The sequence below is a fragment of the Embiotoca jacksoni genome, unplaced genomic scaffold (genome assembly GCF_022577435.1).
Source record: "Embiotoca jacksoni isolate LCO1_2020_lvr unplaced genomic scaffold, fEmbJac1.0.p SCAF_52, whole genome shotgun sequence".
NCBI lineage: Eukaryota > Metazoa > Chordata > Actinopteri > Embiotocidae > Embiotoca > Embiotoca jacksoni.
In genome coordinates, this window is record NW_027185406.1 from 516,747 (window position 1) to 528,225 (window position 11,479).

Consider the following 11,479-nt stretch of genomic DNA (forward strand, 5'->3'; position numbering starts at 1 on the left):
TATTTAAATCATCACGGATCACACCAAATTCCCCCGCAGAAAGTCCGGCTAAGAGGAATTTAATTTGATTTAAGCTTTCTATATTTAAAGAGTTGAAGATATCTGTTTGAAGTTGGAATGTAACAGCTGCTGAAATAGCGAGAAAAATTAAGTGAAATACGCTTATTTAAAAAAAAAAAAGTTTGGCACATAAACTCAACTTGAACTTTTAATTCTTAGTTTTTTGAATGCATTAAACAAACAAAACATAATATGTTACTTCAGTGATCTTCAGAGACGTCGTTTCCCGATCTTCGTACGAAGCTAAGCTAACGTGCTTCCGACACTTTCCGCGATGAAGCGAATCGGCGTTTTTCCCGAAACGTCCGCGGGGAAATATTAAAGAGCCTTCGGGAAATCAAAAATCAACGACTGACGACCGGGTCGCCGCAGTAAAAATATTAAAACCATAATCCACCGCGTTTCTCCAGAACATCGTAGAATATCAGACGTTTAGCTCCACATTAGCGCAGTTGAAATCATTTGTCTCGAAGAAAAGTTGATTAAAGTTCCAGCGGCTCGATGAGATGAGTGTTATGGATTCTATAAGACACACGGAGGACCTCCCGCCGTCCTAATCAGCTACCTTAATATCCTCCCCCTCTCCCCCCTCTCCTCCCTCTCCCTCCTCCCACCAGTTGTTTTTTTTTAATAACGCTCCGTCTGTAGTTTCACCCTGGAGCTCAGCCGGCCGAACTTTTTAAATGCAACGAGGACGAGCAGGCCGTCGATAAATTCACTCGGAAGAATAGTTCAATTAAAAGAAACGTTTTCTTCGACAACTTTTTCTTTTTTTATGTAAGATTTCTTACTGGTGGGAAATAAGAAACTAAAAATGTCTCCCACGTCAAGTGTGTTTTGACTTTTAGAAACCAGAGTGATGCAGGACATTCAGTTACCGTCCAAGCGGCAACCAAAGACTTTCTACTAAGTTTATACCGAGTGCCACTAGAGGTCGGCTCCAAAACAAAACTCCATAGACTCCCATTCAACTAGTGTCTTAAAGTTCAAAGTGAATAAAATGTGTCCATCAGTTATCTCGGTGTTGTTAGCTAAAGTCACTCCTTCTTATTAGTTTTCTGGAGGTCCATCTGAAAATAATCCCTCATTCATTAGAAAAGAAGATTCAAGAAGACCTGTTTTTGGGGGCGTGTCTGTTTGATTGACAGGCCTGTGGTGCAGTCAGGTTACAGCTCTCGGTGGGCGGGGACGTAGTATCGTCGGGTTTTCCATCACATCGAGTCAGATCCACTGCTGGCTCCTCCCCCCGGCTCGTCCAAATATGGTCACGTCCTGCTCCAAACCTGCTCCGAAACTAGCAAGATTGCGAAAAGCCGAACTAACCTGACTGCACCACAGGCCTGTCAATCAAACAGACACGCCCCCAAAAAAACAGCTTTTTGAGTCTTATTTTCTACTTCATGACGGATTATTTTCAGACCAGAAAACTAATTAGAAGGAGCGACTTTCGCGAAAAACACCGAGATAACTGCCGGAGACATTTTATTGACTTTGTATTTTAAGAGACTAGTTTATCAAATCTATGGCACCATCAGTCCTGCAGTAAAAGGAGTAAGGTACTTTCAAGGACTTTGTTAACATTGACATGAAATTACTGCAAAATCAGAAGAATAAAAAAAAAAAAAAAATGCTGACTCAAACCTTTGAGACAAACAACACACTAAAATATTTAAGCGGAGAGATTTCAATCTGTACAAGAAGCTCAAAACTCCACAGCGATTTCTTTTTATCTAAATATCGTCAAACTTTTCCGTTCATTATCTTCTTTCAAAAAGTCGTCGGTGCACATCATTATTTCTCATCCCGTCGCAACTAAAGTTAATTTTGTAAAAAAATAATTTAAAAAAAAACACACATTTGTAAAAACGTCAAAAAAAAGTTCACCTCCACTGAGGGATTCTCAATTACCTGCCTTCTCCTGCGTCTTTGCCCCGAGGGTCGAGTATGAAACCGTTTCATCACCCCGGGGCAACAACTGACACCGCTGCCTGTAACTGTCATGTTGCCTCGGCAACAACACCCCCCCCCCCCCCCACACACACACACACACACACACACAACTGGGAAAACTTCTACACTTTCTCTAACTGCGTTTTCTGTTTCTCTGGCGAGATGCACGAGAGTGGAATAAAACTATGAACCGCTCAGTTCAAATAAAAGGACCGAAGAAAGTATAAATTTACTTCAGTTATCAAACTAAGAAAAGAAAACCGTTAGAATTTGTCGTTTTTGAAAATCGAAATAAACTTTGTCCACTTTAAAAGATGAATGTGTCTATTGCAGAAGAAATGCTCATTTCCAACCATTCTCAGTCGGAGGCGTTCCTGAATTAAAAAAAAAAAAACATTTATTCTACACAAAAGAAATATTTATATTTATGTTTATATATATATGTTTCTTTAATCTTTTTACTTCAGGATTTGAAAAAATATTTAAATAAAACACGAAAAGTAGATTTTGCTTCATTTTAAGGGGTCAATAAACTACAGTGAGGCATATAAATATATATTTTTTTCTTTTGTTGGATCTATCTATTGTTTTTATCCCGTTTCATAATGAAACCATTTTTGCTGGATGACTGTGGCTGAATTTGTCTGACTGCACCATCGGTGTCATTATTTAAATTTCTTTTATTTTGAAGGTGCTGGGAAGCTCCGGGGGACATCAAGTGAATCTAAATATATTGACAGGCAAAGTGAAGGACGCCATCTTTCTTTCTTTGTTTGGTTGGGAAACATTTTTGCTCGCCTGGACTTATTTTACTCGGCGTGAGATTCGTTCCTCGGTGGTCGTTTGAATCTCAGGTTTTTTTTTTCCCAGTATTTCGTTCGAGGACCAAACGGCCGCGGTGTGATGGACGTGGCTGTAACTCACGGACAGATTCCTCTACTCTCCTCCCTGCTTTATCAACCGTCATCTCGCCTGTGATTGGCTCTCCCTCTCGGCCCTCGAGCGCCTCCGGGGGTCTCTGCTGATTTTTATTTTACTTCTTTTTTTTTTTTAACTCTCACCCGCAGCTTCTTGTCCCTGAACAGCAGCTTGCGTCCGGTCTCGTTGAGCTCCAGCCAGTCGATCTTGGAGTCGTGGCTGATGGTTCCCAGATTGTAGCCTCCGGCCAAGTCCACTGAGGAGGAGGAAGAGGAGGAGGAGGAGGAGGAGGAGAAATGACACATTAGCTGAGCGGCTAAAAGTTTTTATTAGAGATCAGAAATCAGCTGTTCTGTCATTCAACAAGTGAGTTTCTCTACTTTAGAAAATGTACCTACACTGGGATCAGATGAATATTAGTCTGCTGACATCAGGGGGCCTATACAGTGGATTTTTTTTTTATTAGAGTGGGGTACCATCTACTCAGCGTGGTTCCTTTTGCATGAAATAATCCAGCTGCAGTAGTTTCAAAAGTTTAATATTATGGTCAGGAATCACTTCCTGTGTAAAATCAGGGAATATCCGAAACTAAACTAAATAAATAGTTTTCCACTGCTAATAATCTCTTTTTTTTATTGAATTTCCATTTGATTTAAAAGACTTTCTAACTTTTTGCCAGAGTACCACCTTGACTTTTTTTTTTTTTTTTTTTTAAACCCACACACATCTCCTTTCTTACCAATAGCGATGGTCTTTATGTCGATCAGATAAGCGAGCTTCTTGTTGTCTTCCACTCCTCTCTGCTTCCTCTCGTTTAGTCGGACACTACACACACAAACAAACACACATAACACACACACACACACACACACACACACACACACACATAACACACACACACACACACACACACACACACACACACACACACACACACACACACACCTTCAGTGATGTGAATACACCTCGTATTTTTAACACGTTAAATATCAAATCCAGCATCCGCTTCGGCAATAATTGGCTTCGGCTGCCGTTTTTTCACGCTTGAAAAAAATTCCCAGCATCCACCTGGTCACTGGTGTTGTCTTGCTACAGCGTGCAGCCGGAGGCGAGCGGCTGTCAGTCCCGACACTGCTGACGGGTCTGAATACATTAACGTGGACGTGTACTGACGGGCAGGTTCACCTCTCACTGACTCCTGAGCACTTCTGGTCTGGAGAGGAATATCTGGGATTTCTGCAAAGCTCAATACCGCCATCTAATGGACGGAGCTGGAAACACGTCATTTACTCAGAAGGGTTGATGGGATTAGAGGCTGTTTGAATTGCATGTATATCAATTTTTGTTTTTTTGTTTTTTACGTGTTTACAATTAGGAAAAAAAAGGAAGAGAAAAGAGGAGTTTTATTTATCTAATATATATTTTACAGATAATGTCAGAAATGTCGTCAAAATCGGTAAAAGCATGTTTGAACAAGCCACATTTGGGATCTAATTGGACAGAAAGTGCTTCAAAAATGTTGAAGTAAAACAACCCAAAGTCTGCTAAAACGTTTTTTTTTTTTTTTTATTTTATGTCTGCCCCCTAAATTTCTCTTTAGCTGATTAAATTGTCACATTTTTACACTGAAATTTCTCCTTTCATGGCTTCAAATTTGTCATTTTTCATCATTAGATCAGTGATGTGTATCTGATTTATTCATGTTCGTGTGATTATGATTTAACCAACCTGATGAGGTGAGGATTCATAAACTCTGTCCGGACCGATCCCAGAATCTCCTTGTTGCTGTACTCCACCAGGCTCAGCTCGCCGGCGTTAAAAATCATGCACACCTGAAAACAAAAAAAATTCACGACCATTAAACAGAGCAGTGAATGCAACACGGTGACCTGACTCGATCTGATTGGAAACCCTGACGATACTACGTCCTGCCCACCGATAGCCGTAACCTGAATGCACCACAGGCCTGTCAATCAAAACAGACCAAAATACGGCTTTTTGAAGCTTATTTTCTAATAAATGAGGGATTATTTTCAGATGGACCTCCAGAAAACGAATAAGAAGGAGTGACTTTAGCTAACAACACCGAGGAGACCATTATGGGAGAAGTTGAATGGGAGTGTTTGGAGCCGACCTCTAGTGGCACTCGGTGGTATTGCAGCTTCAGACACTCCTGTATCAGTCTGTGGTCTTACCCAACCGAGCCCGATGTCCGACCTACTTTTTTTTAAATCACTCCTTGTACTTTTTTTTGGACCCAGTCATGCATGCGTGTACTTTTCACGCCTCGGCGAAGGCAAAACGTGACCCTGTCACGATATCCTCTAGGGGACCGATGGGCGTATTACACTCTCCGGTGGGATACCGGGCTGCATTTTTGATTTATTTAAAAACGTTTGCGTACTTACGGTTTCATTTTCAAAGAAGAATTTTTCGTTTCCCCCAGAACCGGGCCAAGGCACCTGAGAGAAAAGACGCTCAATGAACATTTTTGCGTCCCTGCAAATGACGCAATCAACCCAGAAACTCAGCAAAAACTTCCGCATTACCTCGCTTAATTTATTGGTCAGCAGGTCTCCCAACAGAAGAGTGTCGGAGGTGTGAGCCACCAGGTAGCGATCCTTCCCCATGATCTTGACCTCCTCTATCTCATAACCGTAGTAGGACTTCAGGACCACCCGAGTTCCCGTGGAAAGGTTCCTCACTATCACCTGCGAGAAGACACGCAAAGGACATTTTTATTGTTTTAAAGCAAAACAAATAAGACGATCTACGCCCAGCAAGCACACCCGTGAATTCAAAAACCCGCCTCGGCTTCGATCACGACGGGAAGAATTTTAAGAACTTCTTCCCGAAAGAAAAACGTTCGCTAATGAAAGTCTCGCCAGGAAGCCGCAATTACACCTCTACTCACCGTCTCATTAGACGGCGGAACGAATTCCTCGGTCGTAATCACTTCTAATTTCTATCAATCAATGACAATTCACGCTTTTTAATCAACTTGTAAATAATCAGTGAAATTCCTATCGGTTATATTTTCGGCATTACCGCTGATTAATTAGCAAATCAGAATACATAGCAGATAAACAAAATGGATGATTGTCTCCAGAGCTGTAATTGCTGCTGCTGTCCCTTTTTCTCTAATCAGGAGGCTGACACACCGGGCCGTCTCCTGCACTTCAATTCATTATATTTTAAATCACAGCTCTTGCACAATCAACCGGGCTGTTTTCACTTTCTCGTCTGCTGTTAATTGGCAATTGGTTATTGGGGCCCTCAGTTCTTTGCGTTGTTTTACCAGTTGGGATAATTTTCCATTTTTTTTTATTTGTATTTTGTTCTTGCAGACCGACTGTTTGTACCTGACTCAGGCCAACGTAGGTGACCTCAAACTTGTTCTTATAGATGGCTCTTCGCAGGCAGCAATCGAACAGCTCCACGCCGCCGCACAGAGTTCCCTGTCGAGATATAAAAAAATACACACTCATAAAACACCCATTTATGTTTTTACTGATTTGTTTTTCAGGAGCTTGTTTTTTTTTTTTTTTTAAATCATCTGATGGTAACGGTGGAGACGTTGACGTCGTATTGTAAAGATAAAGGATTTCAGTCATTGGAGTTAAAAATCGAGATTACTAAAATGACAACAGCTCTCCGAAGAAATAAAAGCGCAAACTAAGAGCAGGTTGGCGTTAAAGTCACACTGTGGATTAAAACCATGGGATTTTTGGGGGTTGTTTTGTGTGTGTTGTGTTGAATATTTACAGCACAGAGGCGCGACCCGTCTTTCTTCCAGGCCAAGCAGGTGATGGTGTAGAGGTTGACGATCTCTTTGGGTTTGGCTTCGTCCCACCCGCCTCTCCTCGGAGCCCAGTTGAACACCCGCAACCTGGACGAAGATCGGGAGCGGAAAAAATAAACTACAATCATAAAACTGGCTTGAAAAGGGTCAAATACAGCGTTCTTATATCAGATTTAACTAATAAAACCCAGTGTCCAGTGCCCCTCCTGACAGAAACACAAGTCTAAGTCAGAACCTAGTATATGTCTGGACCCTGTGTGAAACTGTAGGGGCTTTTATTTTGAAAGGTCGAGAGAGCGCGAAACAGACTGACCGGTCGAAGCTGCCGAACACGACGGACTGTCCGCCGGGGCTGGCGGCGGCCACGCTGAACTCCCTCTCCGTCCGGTCCCGGGTGTAGTCGAAGGTCTGCAGGACGTGGCCCTCCCGGCCGTAGGCCACCACCTTCTTGTCGCAGCCGCCCACCATGATGCCGTTGGCGGCCCAGGCCAGGGCGTACGGCGGGCACGGGTGCGTCAACAGCTTACCCTGTGAGACGGTGTGTTTGACATTTAAAGTCTAATCGGCAATATTACCGGTCAAATAGGAACACGGTTGATGGACATGATGTGGGCGTGGCCTACCTGAGACTCTCCCGAGCCTTCGTCATCGAAGAAGTAACGGACGACCGTCCCGTCAGCGTGGCCGGAGAGGATTCCTTTACCAGATACGCTGACACAGAGCGGAGACTTTACAAATAACACTCACAGAAGAAATAAAACAGAAAACTGGCAAAATAGCGTAGTATTTTAAAGATCCTGTTTTGCATGAATACAGATTTACCATTTGGTTTTTTTTGTTTTTTTTATGACAAAGCAGGTTTAGATTTTCTGTATAAATACCGGGAAAGTGCCAAAATGCTCAATCCACTGAAAAAATTTAGTTTGTATTCAGCAACCGTCCCCGGTCGGACTTCCGTAAGTTTGTGATGTCACAAACTCGTGGCTCATGTCATATGTACCACTTTTCCAACCTTTTATGCAGAAGAAAAATGCCGACCATTTATTCTTTTTTTAGGAAGTAGCGAACTAAAAGACCAAAGAAAGCCTGTGGTTGGTCTGGGGGCGTGTCACTCAGAAAATAGTCAGCCAATCAGAAGACAGGGTCGTTGATAACAACGCACCTTAAAGGCACAAAACAGGCTGTTATCGGTAGAGCTCCGGTAAAAACCTCCAGATAGATGTAAAGCTATACTACAAAATGATTTTTGGTACTTAAAACCACAAAAGTATCTTCTCATGGATGTCAAGACTGAAAATATAAACACTGGAAAAGAGTAAAATATGGGACCTTTAAGAAAAGGTCTTCCAGACAAGCAAAACTCTTTGTTTTAAGCATTTACTTGGAAGTCAGTGAGACGACCCAGGACTCTGTGGCGTAGATGGTTGAAGACTTATTCGTCTGAGTGTTGGCCAGTCGGACCTGTCAAAGAAGTCAGAAAACGTATTCATTAATATTCATAAATGTACTTTAAAAGTCGCTCTCATGGCATTGATTGAACTCGTAATAACTCATCGTTGTTCGTCTGAATTACATATTTAATTCTTTTTTTTAAAGAAATAAACCCCGCGGTGCTGAAAGTGTTTTCGATGAAACCTCACGTGTTTGTTTTTGTTCAGTAAGTTCAGATCTATGAACATTCAAACAGTCCCCGCCTCTATCTCCGCCCACCCCTCCACTGCAGCTCTATAATGTGGAAAGCTCCGCCCCCAAATTGACGGGATTGGTTAATCCGGTATGTGATGTATGAAACCCCCCTCACCTGGCTGTCTGAATTTGTGTTTTAGAGTCTGTCATTGGCCCACTGCAGTTCCAAAGTAGAAATGCTCAGCCATTGTGTTGACTGAAGTACATTATTATAAATAAATTCCCTTAAATCCTTCACCCTGGACCTTTAAGAGGTACATTTCTTGGAGTTAAAACATTTTTTTTATGTTAAAATGTTACTTGGAGAACAGCTACGAGTCTTTTAAAGCCCATTGTAGGACAAATATTTTTTTTAAAAATGATGTTTATTGACGACCTTTAAAACACCTCTGACAAGAAAATATGACCATCTGGAGCCAAAATGTCCATTAAAAGTAAAATAACAGAATTATTTGTCTTCGGGGAACGCTATTAAATTCCTCTCATGTCCTACTGACACCTCTACCGATAATATGAACACAGGTCTTACCTTGCCGTCAACTAATCCGTAAACGATGGCGTTCTCCGAAGGCCAAAGCAGGCGAGTCACGGCGCTCTGGGACATAAAATAACACCGTCAAGGCCAAAACGAGGCTTCAACTTATGGTGCTTTAAAAGTGCAAAAGTGGGCAAAAAAAAGATGGGAAATTTTCCCTTCGTACTAAGAGAAACAGACTTAGATAACTCAACCGGTAAACCCGTGATTACGAAAGCATGTTACGTTAACGCTCAACAATGGTGCCGGGGAATGATGAAACCCAAGAAAAAAAAAAGAAGACATTTTAGCATCTAAACATAAATGATGAGGCTTCAGCCTTTCTCGTTCACTTACCGTCTGAACGAACTTGTTGCAAATGGCTTTCTTGTCGCCCCTGGGAGAAAAGATTAAAAAGACGGAGTACAGTTTTGTTTTAAAGAAATCTGTTCGGATGCATCGCCAGGACGGTATTTAATGGCGGGGAGGTGTACCAGTCCTCTCCGATCCGGTAGACGAAGACGATGTTGTCCGACTGGCCGACGGCGATCTTGGTGGAGTCCGGTGAGAAGACCAGGTCGTTGACGGTGTAGCTCTGCTTTCCATACTGAGGAGGAACAAAAATGGACATTTGAATGTTATTCATTCACAAAAGGGACAAATCTGACACAGCAGATATTGAAAGGGTGCTTTAATAATATGTAGGCTTTTAAACAGGATTTCTCTCCACCAGCGTCCTCGTGTGTTTTTTGTTTTGTGATTTTAACTGTTTACTATGCATTTGATCTGCATCTCATTTCTTTTCTATATTTTCAAAAAGCTCCTTTATATCTGTATTTATGTGAAACGCTGCATGTGGTTCTCTTAAAGCACTTTGAGCCGCATTTCTAGTATGAAAATCAAGTTTCACTACTATTCTTCTTCTTATTAAATACATGTCGACAGCAACCTTCCCCAACGCCGGTGTTTACATCTGACCTTGGAGTCCAGGGGTTTGGTGGAGAACTTGTCCCTCCTCTCTCCTTGCTCGTCGTAGAGCAGCACCACTCGGTCAACGGTGCAGACGGCGAACTTGGAGTTGTTGGGAGCCCAGGCCAAGCAGGTCACTTTGGCAGCGCCCTCCTACGAAGGAATCACAGAAACACAGATCTACAGTCAGCGAATTTAAGAGAGGTGAATTTTCAGTGATATTTCACTGACAATTCAAAAGTCAGAAGTTTAAACGTTCAGTTTTGAAGTTTATTGAACTTCAGTTTCGAGCTAAATATTTCAATTTCCAGTTTTGCCATTCAAATTTAAATTTTTAGAGCAATTATTCAAGTTTTAAAATTCAAATTTAATTTTTTAAAGCAATCATTCACGTTTTTGAATTGAACTTTCAATACCAATGATTCAAATCCAGTTTCTGCTGACACACATTTCTGCCTATAGTCGTGCGTTATAACGACTCCACGTTAGATTAAACCATTTTAACTGCTGTAAAAACATTTAAAAAGAAAGTAATTTATCTGCTAGAATCCGTGAATCATTTAAATACGTCACAAATACGTCCAATCAAACACGACGTGCTGCATTTGCTGGTAAGATAACTGTAATAAATCCGGTATTTAACACTCGTTAAACGGACATTAGACCGATCAATTGAACGCCGAATTGACAACAGGAACTTCACTGTTCTTTACAGCTGTCGAGTCACGTTGTAAGATTATTAACGGCGAAGTTTACAGTCACACTTTTGAAACGGATCTGGCTCTCCGTAGCATCTGCTAAGCTAACGTGTCCCTGAACGCACCTGGGGCGTTAGAAGTGTCTTGAGATGCTTCAGCTGCATTTTTCAGACGTGTTTCAGGGAGGCGGAGGTGGTGGTGGTGGTGGTGTTATCGGCTCCGGGATGATCTTCAGATTTTGGTCATTTTGCGGAGAGCAGATCCGAAGCTAAAGCAGCTAGCAGGGGGACGACATCTTCGTAGTAAACATAACTGTGATCTCCTTAGTTACCGGCCTGGGCGGGGCTTCGGTGGTGCGTTTAGGACTGTGGGAAATGTCAGTGTCTCTTGAGTAGTTCGTCTGATAGGGTTTTTTTTTTCATTTCGACAATTGCGTCTCAGTAAAGAATAAATAAACAAAAACAAGTGAAGAGCAGTGGAACTATTTCCTGTAACGTTAGTACTCGTGAGTACAACTGGGCAGCCCATATATGTCTTCGTATTATCCTCAAAGGTTTAATTTCCGTGCCTTCCGTCCGTGTAATGATCTCCAGAAATGTTCAAATGTGCGTGTTTTGCGTTTCAGACATGTCTACAGCCAACAAAAGAACATTTTTATTTAAAAGAAAAACAAAAAAAGAAGAGAGTTTCACTAAACGTTGTGACGGATATGAAAAGATGTGGAGATGCCGGGGATTGAACCCGGGGCCTCATACATGCAAAGCATGCGCTCTACCACTGAGCTACATCCCCTACCTGTTTCAATGGCGGAGCAGCAGCTTATTTAATCCTACAAAACCCATATTAATCTGTTGAAGGTCATGTTTATTTATTCTGTTATTT

At 41.8% G+C, this 11,479-nt stretch overlaps 1 protein-coding gene and 1 non-coding gene across 2 annotated transcripts in view; both read right to left on the reverse strand.

Moving 5' to 3' along the window:
- The window catches only part of ift172 (intraflagellar transport 172), a 36,013-nt gene extending 25,099 nt beyond the window's left edge, over positions 1-10,914 (reverse strand). Inside the window, exons 1-15 of the mRNA XM_069172333.1 lie at positions 10,723-10,914; positions 9,909-10,052; positions 9,425-9,537; positions 9,288-9,327; positions 8,946-9,011; positions 8,112-8,191; positions 7,354-7,441; positions 7,044-7,258; positions 6,694-6,817; positions 6,291-6,386; positions 5,478-5,639; positions 5,337-5,390; positions 4,657-4,760; positions 3,668-3,753; positions 3,072-3,184 (exon numbers count right to left, since the gene is read on the reverse strand). Of these exons, the coding sequence (XP_069028434.1) occupies positions 3,072-3,184; positions 3,668-3,753; positions 4,657-4,760; positions 5,337-5,390; positions 5,478-5,639; positions 6,291-6,386; positions 6,694-6,817; positions 7,044-7,258; positions 7,354-7,441; positions 8,112-8,191; positions 8,946-9,011; positions 9,288-9,327; positions 9,425-9,537; positions 9,909-10,052; positions 10,723-10,761 (1,524 nt within the window). The 5' untranslated portion in view covers positions 10,762-10,914. The remainder of the gene's footprint in view (positions 1-3,071; positions 3,185-3,667; positions 3,754-4,656; positions 4,761-5,336; positions 5,391-5,477; positions 5,640-6,290; positions 6,387-6,693; positions 6,818-7,043; positions 7,259-7,353; positions 7,442-8,111; positions 8,192-8,945; positions 9,012-9,287; positions 9,328-9,424; positions 9,538-9,908; positions 10,053-10,722) is intronic.
- Positions 10,915-11,317: 403 nt separating this feature from the next.
- trnaa-ugc (transfer RNA alanine (anticodon UGC)) lies at positions 11,318-11,389 on the reverse strand. Its single transcript has one exon. It is a non-coding gene; the product is annotated as a tRNA-Ala (tRNA).
- Positions 11,390-11,479: the final 90 nt, after the last annotated feature.